The sequence below is a fragment of the Miniopterus natalensis genome, chromosome X (genome assembly GCF_054644295.1).
Source record: "Miniopterus natalensis isolate mMinNat1 chromosome X, mMinNat1.hap1, whole genome shotgun sequence".
Classification (NCBI taxonomy): Eukaryota; Metazoa; Chordata; class Mammalia; order Chiroptera; family Miniopteridae; genus Miniopterus; species Miniopterus natalensis.
Window position 1 is genome coordinate 66,485,566 of NC_142103.1, and position 17,859 is coordinate 66,503,424.

Below are 17,859 nucleotides of genomic sequence, written 5' to 3' on the forward strand. Positions count from 1 at the left end.
TTCCACATGGAGCTTAGAAGTGGATCTTCCATCCTCAGATGTTCCAGTCAATTAAGTCACCCCCAGTTGTTTGAGTCTTCCTTTCTGAGGTCCTAAGCATTGTGGAGCAGAGACAAGTCATCCTTGCTGTTCCCTGTCCATATTCCTGGCCCATGGGACTAATTAAAGGCCGTTGTTTTGTGCCACTAAATTTGGTGGTGGTTTAATGGCAGTAACTGAAGCCATCAGGACAGATGAGATCATTTAGGGCGTGTAGAATGAAAAAAGAAAGAGGAAAACATTGTAGGGAACCCCAGCATTTAATAGATGGGAGAAGTTAAATAATAAAAACACAAACAGAAAGGTAGCAAGGGGTAAAAAGCAGAGATATCAGGAGACTGTTCTGTCATGAAAACCAAAGAATAAATTCAATGTGAACAGTATCAAATAATGCTGACAGGTCAAATAAGATAACTAAAAAATGTCCTTATGTTTTAGTAACCAGGGCACTGGTGACTAAGCAAGAACAGCTTTATTGAGAGCAGATAAGAAAGGTAGGATTCTTATAGAAGAGAGGAGCAGGGATGAAGAACAAAGGAGGGACTGGTGTCAGGTAGAAGGGAAGCCGCCTTTTGCCTATGACAGAAGGGAAGGCAGATACAGTGTGTGCAAGTCCCAAGAATTGTTTTGAGTCCATGACAAAATGTTTAGATAGTTTCTGAGGGTTTTTGTTCTTCCCTAAACCAAACTTTTGGAAGCAAAAGAGAAGTGGGAGGTGATTTTTGCTCCCAATATGTACTTTTGGCTTACCTGGGAGCCCCTTCCTGACACCAGTACCCCATTAATATTCTCAATTTAGTGCCCAAATTTACCCATGCTAGGACTAGAGCTGAACAACTAGTAATCCTGCATCTCTTCACACAAGACCTTGCCACATGAAGCTCAGGACAAGGATATGCTGGAGTAATTGAGGAGGTCACTAGTACACCTGAGAGTTTGGGCTCTGCATTCCCAAGTTTAGCCTCTTGGCTGTCCTTACTTGGTATTTAATCAATTTATTTTGAAGCTGCTAACCCATCTGAGTTGAGCGATAGGCAAACAAACGATGAAGTTTGTGTTCTTGGGTTGGACTTTATGGGGGTTCCAGGATGTGGAGATATTCAGGGGCAGAGTGGAGCACCAGGGAAACTGCTGGAAAGAGTACTGTTGACTTGGTTCTGATCATAACCCCGTTTTACTAATGGGGAAACTAAGTCTCAGCTCAGGGGAGGGGCTTGCCCCACATCACATAGCAGCTGTGCTGGATCAAGGTCTGGCTTAAATCCTGGTGTTCATTTTTCTGAATAAATTTCAAACTCTAGGAGAATTCAGCAATGGAAGTGTTGATGTAAACAGCTTGAGCTTTGCCCTAAGACTTGGGGAACATTTTTCAGAAGCAAAGTGGTTTTGGAAGCTTCTCAAGAAAATAACTTAAATATTGATATCAGGTAATTTTGCTAAGAAGGTAGCCATGTGTGATTCACATAGTTGTTCTAGGGGTATAGTGGAACTAGATAAGGACTCTGGAATGCCTGAAGCAGCAGGGCATCCATCAGATGACCACAGGGCTGGAACACACACCAAGGGTTAGATTGTCCAAGTTCCTGATGTTATTTCAGACAAGAAAGCCTTTTATATGAGATTAAATGCTCTGCTAAGGAGACTTTCCCCATCCCTTAGGATTCAGGTGATTTCCTCAAGAAGATCTCATTAGATTATTTGCCAGATTTTCCCCAACTCTGTAATAAATAAGGATCATATACATTTCTCAGCACATGGATCAACCAACCAGACACTCATTCTCTCTGCCTAAGGGAACTATTTCCTAAGGGACATAGTAATCAATGGAAAAGGAATGCTTTTAGAATTGCAATAAAAATAGTTTTATCTATTACTGGGAGTGGATGAATTTTGCAGAGGAAGCAATACAATTGTTTCCTTCTCTGTCATGTTAGGTAATAAGACCCCTGAGTTAATCAAGCTACGTTTTCACCTGGGTTTTATTTTGGATCACTGTAATAGGTGTCTTGTTCTAGGCATACATTTTTTTTTCTAGCATATTCCAGTGGTGTTAAAAGGTGGAAAATAAGGGTGGCATGAGAGTGGAGGGTGAAAACCAAGAACAGAGTACCACCTATTTTAGACAAAGAGTGATCAAAAACGTTCTCTAGCCCAAGTACAATTCAGAAAGAATTTAATAAACAGCCGCTAAACATTGTACCAAGCATTTGGAAACACAATTTCTACAGAGGCGAAGGTCAGGCTTCCATTCTAATTCCATAAGACAATCATTAACAGCCCCATTTCCCACCCCCGATCCCCACATATCCACAATAGTACACTCTTCTAGTCATGAATTTACCTATAGTCAGTCTTAGGAATAATGGGACTGGCATGCATTATCCCAGCAATGGCAAGGAAACAGGGGATAGGGAAAGGATGGGTGAAAAGTCAACCAGCAGCTAATATAGACCCTTTAGGAGCTTTGTTCAGGGGTAGACATGGAGAATCTGTTTTTGGTAGCATCTGTGGCTTTGTTTTGGGCTTCTAGGATACTCTGGATGTGTGGCTGGGGCTGCCATCTTAATCTCATTACTTTGAGCCATTACTATTAGAATTGGTCTCCTTGGGTAACACATTGAGACTTTCAAAAAAACTTTTTGGTATCCAAGCAAACTGCATTCAGGACCCATCAAACCTGTTGAGATTGTGCTGATTCTGAGGTTAAGGTGGACTTCCCTTCTCAATACGGTATTCATTTTGGCCTTTGGAAAGAAGCACATGATGATTCTCTATTATGATGATTCTCTATTAGACACTTGTAAGGAGCCTAGGTAAGTCACTCAAACATCAAAGACTTAGTTTATCTACCTTATAAAAATTTTATAATTATAACTCTCTTTTACTCACGTTAAGAACAAATAAAATTAAATGGCCTTTAAATAATCTATTATTAAACTGGTAATAAAGTTAATGATTTAGTTGACTCAGAAATCAACTAGACTCTGAGGCACCTCTCCTTAGAATCAGCATTAACAGAGGACCAAAGTTCTCTGACACAGTGGGAGCAAAGTTCTTGGGCCTGGACTAGGGTGTGGAATGTGGAGGATATGGAAGGAAGAATTTGATTTTTTTTTTCTGCCAGTGGTCCTGTCTTTTGAGCAAGAATTCAAGCCTCAACTACCACCCAGACCATATATCTTGCTCCATCCAGTACTTGACTAAGTACCTTGGTAGGGAAGTGACTTTTCTATCACTCTAATCCTTTTAAAATTATTTTTGTAGGCATCTCATCTAGATTTTTTTCGTATCTATTTATACTTTTTTAGTATAAATTTTAAAAATACTTGAAATCCTTTTCTTAAAGAGTTTGCAGGTGGCATTGAGTTCAAACTAAGCAGTGTCCAGCTAGCTACAAGTGTTGAGGGTTTGAAAGAAGGGGGATTTCCTGGAAGAGATATATACCAAAAATGTTACTATTTTTCTGGAGGTCTGGACATAGCAGGGCAGCAGTCATCTTGGTGTGAGGCTGGCCCAATTTTTTGTATCGACTTTGGCCATACATGGTAGACAGTGGTGAGCCTCAATTGTCCCCACTAACCTCCGGGTCAATAAAGGGGCTGGAACCATGTTCAGAGGACAGCACTGGCACCTGCATTTGCTATTAGTACTTATGCCTATTGGGTCCTGCTGTAGGCAGGGAAGGTGGCAGGAAAGACCACATGGGATAGCCCTGCCTACTGAGTCAGAATCATCTGATCTGGACCAGTTAACAATCCTCCTTGGTTTGGACCTCTCAAATAGCCAAGGATCCCAATACAGGTAATAGAGCCTCCTGTACTTTTTGCAGTGAGCAAGGTGCAATGAATACATGCAGTGCCCTCAACTGGGAGAGATTGGCAGACTAAGATGAGCAACTGGACAAATGGCAGTGTTTGGCTCTGATGAGGGTACACTCAGCAATGTTAGAGGGAGAAGTAGTTTTTTTGTTTTGTTTTTTCATTGAGATTCATAAATATGAATTGAGAGTCACAGCTTGGTAGAGGGTTAAAAAGAAGAATCTTGGAACACATGAAGAGGAGCCCTGGGGGTTGGGTACCTGGATGCTTCCTAGGGTATACTGTGCTCTGGTTGCTGTGTCGCCACTATCTACTGTTTGCGGATCATGCCCTTGATAGCTGACTCCCGGTTGACATATGTGGCCCAATAGACCAGATTGAAAATGGCAAAGAGCACAGGAAAGATGATGCGGGAAATTTTGTCAACCTTGCTGACACTGTTGTAGGTCTTGGTCTCAGTTGGGATGTCCTGCACATAGGTGGTCTTCGGTGAAGCAATAATAGTCGGGGTTGAGGAGGCACTGGGAACTGTGCCCTGGGAAATGGTGGAGAACTCAGTGTCCTTAGCAAGGTTGATGGGATAGGTGGTCCCCACGATGTTGAAGGTGGTGCTGGTTTTTTTTGTCGGAGCTGCTGGTGTTTTCTTCTAGGGGCCAGAAAATGTAGGAGAGAAAGCGGAAGAAAAAAATGGAATTAATTCTTTACACTGAGCACCTTCAGAGGCTGTAGAAAGGAGGAACCCTGAGGGAAGTTAAGAAACAAGGGCCCTAAAGCCAATAGCACTGAGTAGCCAGGTTTGTGTCTAAAAACTTGCATCATCCTGGTTTACTAGCTATGTGGCTTTGGCCAAGTAACTTCTCCTCTTAGAGCTTTAATTTTGTCATCTGTAAAATAAGGATCAAAACATTTGACAGGGTTGTTGAGAGAATCAGACAACAGAATGGTGGTAGAAATCACTTGACAACTGTAAAATGTTGGTCACACATAGGGTCCTATATAATCATGTGACTTTATCCTCATAGTAACACTAATGAGGTAGGTGGAGGAGATTTCTACTATTTGACAGATGAGAAAAAGCCTCAGACTGAGTGGCAGAGCCCACAATAGTCATCTGGGCTCCTGAATTTTATCCAGGGTTGCTCCATGCTGCTTTCTATAAGCATAAGACACTTTTTGGTTACCCGAGAAATAACTCCAAAAGGCTTCAACCATCAAGTGGCACATCTCCTGTGGGGAAGAGAGCTCGGTGAGTCTGCAAGTCATTTTGTCTTAAAGATACAGTAAATACTACGGCATATTTACATCCATCATTACAACAGTATCTTACCTTTCATGCACTGTAAATGTGTTCATCAAACTAGGGAACACACCAGGGTTTTCCACTCTTATAAGGCTGCAGGCCAGAGACACAAATGTTCCCCTCTGACACAGCAAAGGCAGGGACAGCTGGGGGCTTGCTATGACACTCTCTTTTGGATTTTTTTCAGAGTAAAAATACCCAATGGGAAACCAGTATGCACACATGTGACCATTTGTTCTCACATATATAACTTGTGCATACATGGACCCTCCATATAGAACAGAGATGAGACAAAGACCAGGCCTGAGTTAGAAGAGAGAAGCTGAGGAAGGGGAGGCCAAGAGAGCAGGCTAGTCCCAGACTCAAGCCAAAGTTAGCGGCCAAGTTCATAGTTGCCTCACTCCTCACCCTGGCCTTTTCTTCCTTCCATCCCTCTTTGTTTCTAGGGACAAGTGAGGATAGATGAGCTTCAGAAATGCTCAAGCATATCTGATAAAAAGTGATGATTAGTTTTATTGCCCTAATTTCACACACCTCACATTGTTCCCTTTCTCAGTGTTACTTTGCTGCCTAGCATCTCTGTTTTACCTCTTTACTCCTCTACTTCTTATGTGTTTGCTTCCTGGGTTTCTCTACTTCTCCCTTCTCTGGGTTTCTCTTACTGACCTCTTTTTCCTCATCCATTTCTATTTATTTTCTTCTTTACTTGAGAGTAACCATAATTTTGGTCCTTGTTTCCCCTTTAGATCACACTGCCATTTACCTCCCTGATCCTAACAATAATTTTTGCCAAATATTTACTAAGTATCTACTAGGCCAAGAATTATGCTAGGTGTTTATGGATGGGTGGGAAGGCTAAAAGATGAGTTAGTTTTAGTCCCTGTTTTCCAGGAGTTCACAGTCCAGTGGGAGAGACAGTGAACACAGCATGGCCATATAATGTGATCAGGGCCCTAACAGATATGAGCAGAGTATGATAGGAACTCAGTATAGAGAGGGGTAAGGTACCTACAAGTGTTGGAATTGGTGGCTCAGAGAAAGCAATGAGGTTTATGAGCTGGGTTGCAAATAAGGAGGAATTCGTTACATAAAGATGCAGGACAGTTCAAGGGGCTGCTTGTTTGAGGGGTGACAAGGAGTCTGCTGCAGCTGAGTCACAGTGTATACAGCAAAGGCCTTGGATGTCATGTCCTCCTGTTCTGCTTGCCTGTGCTAGTTTCAATGTTTGCGATCAAAGAGGGGGTGCTGGTATAAGTAAATGAATAGTCTGACTAATAGGACATTTAAAAAGCAATACTGGTCTTTCTCTTTGGGGATTGCAGTCACATTGCTACAAGTAGAAGGGGGGAAGAACTCTAAGGCTTCTAAAGGTCTTGTAAATGCTTTAAATACTACAAGAAACTCATTTGCTCTTTTAGCAAATTTATTGGGTAAATAGAAGCCTGCTGCTAAATGCACCAGCTGTTAGATAAAAGATCACTTTACTGTTTGCCTGCTTACTTATTAATTCGCTTAGTAATATCTTTTTATCATGGGTAAACACACACACAAAAGAAAAGAATAAAAGAAAAGAAAACAATCTACTATCCTGACTTTGCTGGAAGCTTTCACACATTATTTTATTTAGTCATAAGCTGGTTATGACCAAATCTCTCAAACAATCATTCTGAACAGCAAACACTTTCTTCAGCTCCATAAGCATTTTGTAATTTATAGATGGGGAAAAGCAGCATTAGATTCAATTGCATATTTTTAATTAATAAAGAAAAATTATGTTTTCATTTCCCTTGCCTTTTTCACCATGGCCCATTTTAATCAGCCAGCATAATTTTTACCTAAACTGTCAAAGAAGAAAATCAAAGCAAAAATTATAATTGCAATAATACAGGAAGAGGAGTCAGAGATTATTGGTTAATATTTCTGCACTTAGTTTTCTAATACTTAGAAATTGCTCTGGAATTTGATAGATACAGACTAGACTGACTTAACTTTGCCCAAGTTGCAATTCTATTCCTACCTCCCTAGCCAAGTACCTGGCCTTAGTCATGCAATAAATGATTACTGAATGAAAAAATGACACACACACCCCCACTCAAGATTCTCCATGTCATTTGCAGTTTGTTTCTCCTGAGTCTTGTCTTATCCTGTAACAGAGAGCATATCTCTATAGTTCAGTAATTCCCATGCCACAAAACTGAAACTGACTTCTCTAAGTTCCCCCAAGCAGTCTGACCTCAAGATAAGAATACCTGTCTTTCTAGAAAGCTACTTTATCTGGGTTTTGGGATGAGGCAATGAAAACTTTTATGGACCAATGCATGTTCAACTCAAGAGTTTTCCTCAAATGACACTCCCGTCTATTGTTTCCAGAAGTACAATTTAGAGTTAGTTGTAGCCCTGAATGTACTTGACACCCAGCCAGGACTACAGAGTATATGCAGGTATGGTTCAGTGTTTCTGTGTCAACTCCCTAACAGTCATCCAACTTTCTTGAAACCCAGTTTTCAGAAGCAGGACAAAATGATGGAGTCTATGGTAAGTGAGACTCAAAGGCAAATCAGAGTAATGATAAAAAACAAACAAATAAAAACCCACAAAAATAAACAACACAGTTTTTAAAATGGGAAAAGGACTTGAATAGACATTCATCCAAAGAAGATATACAAATGGTAATGCTGAGCATGAAAAGATGCTCAACATTACCAGTCATTAGGGAAATACAAATCAAGAACCACAATGAGATATTACCTCACACCCATAAAGATGCTTGCTATCAAAAACAACAGCAAAACCAGAAAATAACAAGTGCTGACAAGGATGTAGAGAAATTGGAATCCTTTTGCAATTTTAGGAATGTAAAATGGATTACCCTCTATGGAAAAAGTGTATGTTGGTTCCTCAAAAATTTAAAAATAGAATTGAAATATGACCCAGCAATTCCACTTCTAGGTATATACTTCCCAAAATTGAAAGTAAGGTCTCAAAAAAGATATTTGCACATCAATGTTCATAGCAGCATAATTTCCAACAATAAAAATGTGGAAGCAGCCCAAGTGCCCATAGAAGAATAAATAAACAAAACATGGTCTAAATATACAATGGAATATTATTCATCCTTAAAAAGAAAGAAAATTCTGACACATTCTACAATATGAATAAACCTTGAGGATATTATGCTAAGTGAAATAAACCAGTCACAAAGAAAATACTGTATTATTCTACTTACACGAGAGTACTTAATAGTAGTCAGATTCATAGAGACAGAAAGTAGAATGGTGGTTGCCAGTGGAAGGGAGCATGGTAATTTGTTGTTTAATGGGTACAGAGTTTCAGTTTTGCAAGATGAAGAGTTCTGGAAATTGGTTGGACAACATTGCAAATATACTTAACACTTCTGAACTGTACTAACAAAATGGTTAAGACGGTAAATTTTAGGTTGTTTAATGAGAAAGATTAATTAAAATAAGAGACAACTAAAATATGAGGGAGAAAGCACAAGAAACATGCAGAGGGTCATAAACAGTAAGTCAAAGGAATTTAAAAGAGGAAAGGAGCATGTGAAATTAGGAGGAGGTCAATAAGCCAACAAAAAGGGGAGAAAATTTAGGTATAAGAAAAGTAATCACTTGGACCAGTTTTCTGAGAGGGTGGGAGGTATCCAGGGCATAATTGGGGAATTATATGAGGCCAGATCACAGCTAAATAAAGAGGGGATGAGACTTAAATATTATCTGTGCTTTGGTGGGATGAAAGGTACACAGTAAGTAAGGGAAATCTCATACAATAGTTTTTACACTCCCCATGCAGAAGTTGAAGTGAATGGTCAAGATTTAAAATAGATTTTATAGGGAATAGAAGACAGAGTACTGACAAGAGTACTTAATAGTGGTCAGATTCACAGAGACAGAAAGTAGAATGGTGGTTGCCAGTGGAAGGAAGCATGTTAATTTGTTGTTTAAGGACACAGAGAAGGATTGCAAGCATGACGAGCAGAATTCAAGAGTATAAGCTCATGAATGGCAGCAATCTATCAATGTCTGTGGAATTTTTTATTAGAGAGGAGTTGGATTGAAGTGAGTGAGGAGGCCGAAAGTGGCAGTGAGTGACAGCAGTGATATTCCATGCAGCCAAGGCTGGATAGAAAAGTAAGGAAAACAGAAGGAATCATGGATTTTGAGAAACTACAGAGGTTATTCAGTTATTCATTCATTTGTTAAGTATTTACTGAACATCTGCTACTTGGGAGGTTCTGTGTTAGGTGCTAGGGCTGTAGCAGTGAAGAGTAAAACATGGCCCCTGCCCTCAAGGAGCTCACATTACAGAGAAGGGGGGCATGTAATAAACATATAAGCAGCTAAATGTGTACATAAATGTAATGTGAGGAGGTGAGAAGTATAATGGTGAGACATAATGCAGGGCAAAGGCAGAGAAGGATGATGAGTACTAGTCAGAGAAAGTTTCTCTGAGGAGGTGAGATCTGAATAAAATGAGAAAGCAAGCCATGAAAATATCTGAACAGCAAAACTTCCAGAGAGAAAATAGTGACAAAGCACTTGGGGTTGGAATGAGAATAACTTGTACAAGGATCATCAAGGAGGCCCTACCTGAGACCTAAGTGAAGTAAATGAAAAAAGAAAAAAAGGAGTAGCATGAGTGCTCCACTGTATCTCACCTGGGAAGTTCCCTGGATCTGAGTCTGTGGGAGGCGTCATGTGGTGAGTTTGGGACCAGCAGAGGGGTCCAATGGACACACCCAGCATCAAAATTGAGGGACCCTTTATTTCCTGGAGAAACTCTTGGCATAGAGCAGGATGTGGACTGGACAGTGGGGCCCAAGAAGGAAGATCAGTCCTTCCTAACTGGAGCATAGAGGAGATGTCCTTTCCCCCACCTGCCGAATGGTTGCTTCTGCCCCATCCTGCAGTGACCCAAAGCCAGGCAGAACAGTGCTGGGCTGGAAATCTGTGCACCTGCAGCTGGGCCTGGTGGTATAGGGGACTCGATTATTGAGCCTGGTCAGACACTGGGCAGAGGCCCCACACAGTGGGGTCCAGCAGCACTGAAAGTTTGGAGTGCTAAGCTGGGCTGATTTATTTTTATTATTATTTTTAAAGTCCCTCCTATCTGATGTGGCAGCGAGGGTATGCCAACAAGCCAGGCAGAAGTAAGACACTGGAAGAAGAGGAAGTGTTCTCCCCCCTCTTATAAGCTATGGACAGCACTCTGTTCAAACCATCCTGGCCAGGACCCAGATACCACCACAGAGCCCAGGTCAGTGTGGGGGGGGGGGATAACAGCTCAGAACAGACATTCAACGTGTGGGACCCAAGGCAGACCCAGCCACTGGGCTTCAGAGACCCCATCTGCTAGACTACTTGGGGCTCCAACCCACCAGGCTTCAAACAGGTTGCCCAGGGGCAGGCAGGGACAGTGACTCACATTGGCCTGCAACAGAGAACCTCTTGGGAGGCCTGGGACGACACAACAAGGGGCAAGATTCAACAACATCACAGCAAAATCCAGCAAGCTCCACAAATAGCAGATCCAAAGGTTTTCTTTCTTCTCTTTTTGCCTTCATATCTCTTATTTCTCTCTCTCCTGTTTTTCTTTTTCTCTTTCTCTTTTATTCTTTTTATTGTAATTTTTAACTTTTTTATTTTATATTTTCTTCTTTATTCTTTTCCTATTCTATATTTTAACTTATCCATTATTACTTTTCAAAATTATTATAATTATAATTATTTCACTTATTTTTTGTTTCCTTGTCTCCTTTAATCTTTTTTGTCTTATTCCAATTCTTTTCTCCTCCTTATTTGCTTCCATATTCTCTTTTTTGGTTCTCCCCAACTCCCTCTAATTCTTTTGGTTTCATATTATTTAATACTCTTTGTTTTTCTTTCTTTCTTCTTTCTTTCTTTCTCTCTCTCTCTTTCTTTCTCTCTTTCTTTCTTTCTTTCTTTCTTTCTTTCTTTCTTTCTTTTTCTTTCTTTCTTTCTCTCTCTCTTTCTCTCTCTCTCTCTCTTTCTTTCTCTCTTTCTTTCTCTCTTTCTTTCTTTCTTTCTTTCTTTCTTTCTTTCTTTCTTTCTCTCTCTCTTTCTCTCTCTCTCTCTCTTTCTTTCTCTCTCTCTTTCTTTCTTTCTTTCTTTCTTTCTTTCTTTCTTTCTTTCTTTCTTTTCTTTTGTCTTTCTTCTTGTTGTTCTTTTGTTTTCTTTTTCATGTTATCAGTTCATCTTCTTTTGCCTTGTTTTATTCTATTAGCACCTGTATAAGAGCTGGCATAGTGTGCTCAGGGTTGAGCCTTACAGTTAGCAAACCTGAGGGAGATCGCACCCACAGACAGGACATCAACAATAAAAAAAAAATCCCCTATTAAAACAGAAGATCTCAACCCACACAAGGAATCTTCCTTGACATCCAGCTCAGGAGATCAAAGAGGCTGGACTACTAGGTCCCATAGGACACTTTCTACATAAGGCCAACCCATGATGACTGGGAAGCATAGCAGTTCTATTTAATACATAGAAAAAAAAACACAGAGACAGCTAGAATGGGGAGACAAAGAAACAACCTCAAATGAAAGAAAAGGAAGAATCGCCAAAAAAGGATCTAAATGAAATGGAGGCAAGCAATTTATCAGACATAGAGTTTAAAGTAATGGTTATAAAGATACTCAAAGAACTCAGGGAGAATTATAAGAAACTTAGTGAGAACTACAAGAGCATGAAAAAGGAAACAGAACCATGAACAAGAACCAGTCAGAAATGAAGCATACCATATCTGACATCAAGAATACACTGGAAGAAATTAAAAGTAGATTGGATGAAACAGAAGATTGAATCAGTGATCTGAGAGACAGTGTAGGGGGGAAAAGAACAATCAAAGCAGCAAATATAAAAAATAATTAAAAAGCAAGAGGATAGTTTAAGGCAGGAGTGGGGAACATCGCATCCCACCCATGGGCTGTATAATCATTTGGTCTGGCCCTGCCAAGGCAACCTCAGGAGGGACTTGAAATTCAATAAATGTAGGAGCTCTTTTTATAGCTAATTTTTAAGTTGATACTTTTGTATGGCCCATGAATGATGTGATAAATATCCAAATGGCCATTGGCAGGAAAAAGGTTCCTCACCCATGGTTAAGGAAACTTTGGGACAATATGAAATGCAGCAACATTCACATCATAGGGATGACAGAAAGGGAAGAATGTGAGCAAGAAATAGAAAACCGGTTTGAAGAAATAATGACAGAAAACTTCGCTAACCTGGCGAGGGAAAAAGACAAATTCAGGAAACACAGAGTTCCAATCGAAATGAATCCCAAAAGACCCAGACATAGACATATCAAAAGACCCACACCTAGACATATCATAATTAAAATGGCAAACATTAAAGACAAAGAAAGAATCTTAAAGACAAGAACAGAGACAGAGAGTTACTTAGAACGGTGTTCCCATTAGACTGACAGCTGATTTCTCAACAGAAGGGAGTGGCATGAAGTATACAAAATAATGAAAAGCAAAGAACTGAATTCAAGATGACCCTATCCAGAAAGGCCATCATTTAAAATTGAAGGAGCCCGGCCGGGCGTGGCTCAGTGGTTGAGCGTCGACCTGGGATCCAGGCGATCAGGGTTCGATTCCCGGTCAGGGCACATGCCCGGTTGTGAGCTTGATCAATGACTCTCTCATCACTGATGTTTCTATCTCTCTCTCCCTCTCCTTTCCTCTCTCTGAAATCAATAAAGATATATTTTTAATAAATAAATAAATAAATAAATAAATAAATAAATAAATAAATAAAATTGAAGGAGAGAATTTTAGAGGTAAGATGGGGGTAAGGAGTTGGGGGGAGAGATTAATCAAAGAATTTAGATTCATAGGTACATGACCTATGGATACAGACCTGGGGGGGAGGATCAATGGAAGAGAAAAAAGGATGTCTGTAATACTTTCAACAATAAAGAAAACAAAATAACATAAAATTGAAGATAAAATAAAGAGCTTCACAGATTAAAGAAGAAAAAAGTATAAAAGTACATTACCACACCAGCATTGCAAGATTGCAAGAAATGCTAAAGGGACTGCTTTAAGAAAAGATGAGAGGGAGAGGAACAATGGTCTGAGGGGAAAAAAGGCAATAAATAAGTACCTATCAATATTAACTTTAAATGAAAATGAACTAAATGTTCTAATCAAAAGACATAAGGTAGCTGAATAGATATGAAAACATGACCCATTTATATGCTGTCTATAAGAATAAGAGACCAATCTCAGAACAAAAGATTCACACAGACTGAAAGTGAAGGTATGGAAAAAATATTCCATGTAAATAGAAAAGGAAAAAAAAAAAAAAAAGCTGGGGTGGCTATACTCATAACTGACAAAATATATTTCAAAACAAAGACTATAACAGGAGACAAAGAAGGTCACTACATAATACTAAAGGGATCAATCCAACAAGAAAATACAACCCTTGTTAACATATATGCACCCAACACAGGAGCATCTAAATACATAAAAATACTCTTAGTGGACTTTAAGAGAGAGACTGTCAGCAATAAAGTCATAGTAGGGAACTTTTACACCTCAATGACATCACTGGATAGTTCTCACAGACAAAAAATCAACAAGGAAACAGTTACCTTAAATGAAACACTAGATCAGTTGGATCTAATTGATATTTACAGAACATTCATCCAAAAACAGAAGAATATACATTCTTCTCTAGTGCACTTGGAACATTCTAAAAGATAGATCACATGTTAAGGCACAAAACAAGTCTCTACAATATCCAGAAGATTGAAATCATATCAAGCATCCTCTCAGATCACAATGGCAGGAAACTAGAAATCAATTACAATTTAAAAACTGAAAAACATTTGAACACTTGGAGGTTAAACCATATGTTATTAAACAATGAATGGATTGCCATTGAGATCAAGGAAGAAATCAAAAACTTCTTTACAACAAATGAAAATGAACACACAACAACCCCAAATCTATGGGACACAGTGAAAGCAGTCCTGTTCATAGCATTAAAGGCCTACCTGAAGAAACATGTAAAAGCTCAAATAAACAATCTATCCCTACAACTAAAATAATTAGAAAGAAAACAACAGAAAAAGCCCAGAATAAGTAGAAGAAGGGAAACATTAAAGATCAGAGCGGAAATAAATGACATAGACACTAAACAAACTATAAAAGTTTAATGAAGCAAAGAGCAGGTTCTTTGAAAGGATGAACATGACTGAATAACCTTTAAGCAAACTCATCCAGAGAAATAGAGAGAGGACCCAAATAAATAAAATCAGAAATGAAAGAGGCTAAGAAACAACTGATACCACAGAAATCCAAAGGACTGTAAGAAAATACTATAAAAAACTAAATGCTAACAAACTGAAAAACCTGGAGGAAATGGACAAAATCTTAGAAAAATACAATCTTCCAAAACTGAATCAGGAAGAAATAGAAAACCTGAATAGGCCAATAACACCTGATGAATTTGAAGCAGTAATAAAAAAACTAGCAAACAAAAATCCTGCACCAGATGGCTTCGCAGGCCAGTTTTAGTAAACATTCAAAGAAGAACTAACAACTATCATTTTTAAACTATTACAAAAATTTCAAGCGAAGGGAAGATTTCCAAGAAGGGAAGATTTCCAAGCTCTTTTTATGATACCAGCATTATTGTAATTCCAAAAGCAGACAAAGGCACTACAAAGAATGAAAATTACAAGTCAATACCCTGATGAACATAGATGCTAAAACCCTCAATAAAATATGAAAAAATCAGATCCAGCAGTACATTAAAAAGATCTTATACCATGACCAAGTGGGATTTATTCCAGGGATGCAAGGCTGGTATAACATCCGCAAATCATTAAATGTGATACATTACATAAGCAAAATGTAGAATAAAAATCACATGATCATACCAATAGGTACAGGAAAAAAAATTTGACAAAAATCTAGCATGTACTTTTGAATAAAACTCTCAGCAAAGTAAGAATAGAAGGATCATGTAATTAAGGCATAAATGACAAACCTACAGCTAACATCATACTCCATGGACAAAAACAAAAAACATTTCTCTTATGAACAGGCAAAAGACAGGGATGTCTGCTTTCTCCACTCTTATTCAACATAGTACTGGAAGTCCTAGCCACAGCGATTAGACAAGAAGAAAAAATAAAAGCTATCCAAATTGGAAAGGAGGAAGTACAATTGTCATTATTCGCAGATGACACGATATTGTATATAGAGGACCTTAAATACTCCACAAAAAAACTACTAGATTCAATAAATGAATTCAGCAAAGTAGCAGGATACAAAATTAACACCCAGAAATTGATGGCATTTTTATACACCAATAATGAACTCTCAGAGAGGCAACGAAAAAAACAATAACATTTACCATTGCAGGAAACAAAATAAAATATATTGAATAAATTTAACCAAGGAGGTAAAAGACCTGTACTTAGAAAAGTACAGGATATTGAAAAAAGACATAAAGGAAGATACACACAAGTGGAAGCATATAATGTCATGCATTGGAAGAATTAACATCATTAAAATGTCCATACTACCCAAGCAATCTATAAATGTAACGTAATCCCTACTAAAATACCAAAGACATATTTCACAGATCTAGAACAAATATTCCAAAAATTTACATGGAACTGAAAAGTCCAAAATAGACACAGCAATCTTGAGAAGGAAGAAAAAAGTTGGAGGGATCACAATACTGGATATCAAACTATACTACAAGGCAACTGTAATCAAAACAGCCTGGCACTGACACAAGAACAGACATATAGATCAATGGAACAGAACAGAGACCCCAGAAATTGATCCACAGCATTATGGTCAATTAATATATGACAAGAGAAGCAAAAACATACAATGGAGAATAGACAGTTTCTTTAATAAATGGTATTGGAAACCTGGACAGGTACATGCAAAAGAGTAAAATTGGATGACCAACTTACTCCATACACCAGAATAATCTCAGAATGGATAAAAGACTTAAATGCAAGTCTTAAAACCATAAAAATCCTAGAAGAAAACATAGGTAGCAAAATCTCAGGGATCTCACATAGCAGAATTTTCATGGGTACATCTCCTGTTGCAAGTGAAAAAAGGAAAAATAAACAAATGGGACGACATCAAACTAAAATAAACAAATAAACAAATGGGACTACGTTAAACTAAAAAGTTTCTGCGCAGCAAAAGAAAACATCACCAAAATGAAAAGGGAACTCACTATATGGGAGAACATATTTTCCGATAATACATCTGATGAGGGATTAATTTCCTAAATATATAAAGAACTCATACAACTCAACAAAAGGAAGAAGGTAAATAAGCTAGTCAGAGAAAGACAAGTATCACGTGATCTCACTCATATGTAGAATATAATTAACAAAATAAACTGATGAACAAAATAGATCCAGAGACATAGAAGCATGGAACAGACGGAGGACTCTCAGAGGGAGGGTGGGGGTGGAAGAGTGGGTGGGAAGAGATTAATCAAAAAACTTATATGCAGCCCGGCCAGGCATGGCTCAGCGGTTGAGCATCGACCTAGGATCCAGGTGATTGGGGTTCGATTCCCAGTCAGGGCACATGCCCGGGTTGTGGGCTGAAGCCAATCGATGACTCTCTCATCATTGATGTTTCTCTCTCTCTCCCCCTCTCCTTCCTTCTCTGTGAAATCAATAAAAATATTAAAAAAACCCAAAAAACTTATATGCATATACGCATAACCCATGAACACAGACCTTGTGAGGACTGTAGACAGCCTTGGGGGGCTGTGGATGCAGGGTGGAGGGGATCAATGGGGGGAAAATGGGGACATCTGTAATACTTTCAACAATAAAGATGAATTTTTAAAAATTAAAATTAAAAAATGGGCACAGGACTAGAATAGACACTTCTCCAAAGAGGATGTACAGATGGCCAATAGAGATACCAAAAAATGCTTGATGTCATTAATCATCAGAGAGATGCAAATTAAAAGGACAATGAGCATGGCTGGCGTGGCTCAGAGATTGAGCATTGACCTATGATCCAGTTAGGGTACATGCTGGGGTTGCAGGCTCAATCCCCAGCAGGGGGCATGCAAGAGGCAGCTGATCAATGACTCTCATTATTGATGTTTCTATCTTTCTCTCCCTCTCCCTTCCTGTCTTTGAAATCAATAAAAATATATTTAAAAGGATAATGCAGTATCACCTCACCCTACCAGAATGGCTACCATCAATAAATCAAACAACAAGGGCTGACTGGCGAGGATATAGGAAAAGGGAACCCTAGTACACTGCTGGTGGGAATGCAGACTGGTGCAGCTACAATGGAAAACAGTTTGGAGTTTCCTCAGAAAATGAAAAATGGGTCTGCCATTTGACTCAGTGATCCCAGTTCTGGGAATATATCCTAAGAATCCCAAAATACCAATCAGAAAGAATATATGCACCCCTATGTTCATAGCAGCATTATTTATAACAGCTAAGATCTGGAAACAGCTCAAGTGTCCACCAGTAGATGAGTGGATAAAAAAGCTGTGAACATTTACATAGTGGAATATTATGCAGCTGTAAAAAAGAAGGATCGCTTACCCTTTGAGGCAGCATGGATAGACCTGGTGAATATTATGCTAAGTGAAATAAGCCAGTCAGAGAAAGAGAAATATCACATGATCTCAC

The 17,859-nt window shown here is 38.9% G+C and overlaps 1 protein-coding gene across 3 annotated transcripts in view; it reads right to left on the reverse strand.

Annotated features, from left to right (window-relative positions):
• Positions 1-2,195: 2,195 nt before the first annotated feature.
• The window catches only part of GABRA3 (gamma-aminobutyric acid type A receptor subunit alpha3), a 369,596-nt gene continuing 353,932 nt past the window's right edge, over positions 2,196-17,859 (reverse strand). Inside the window, exons 10-11 of one of the 3 annotated variants that reach the window (XM_016214086.2) lie at positions 5,039-5,084; positions 4,343-4,503 (exon numbers count right to left, since the gene is read on the reverse strand). In XM_016214086.2, the coding sequence (XP_016069572.1) occupies positions 4,421-4,503; positions 5,039-5,084 (129 nt within the window). In that variant the 3' untranslated portion in view covers positions 4,343-4,420. Of the gene's footprint in view, positions 4,504-5,038; positions 5,085-17,859 lie in introns of all 3 variants that reach the window. The other 2 variants (XM_016214085.2, XM_016214084.2) reach the window with 2 other exon arrangements.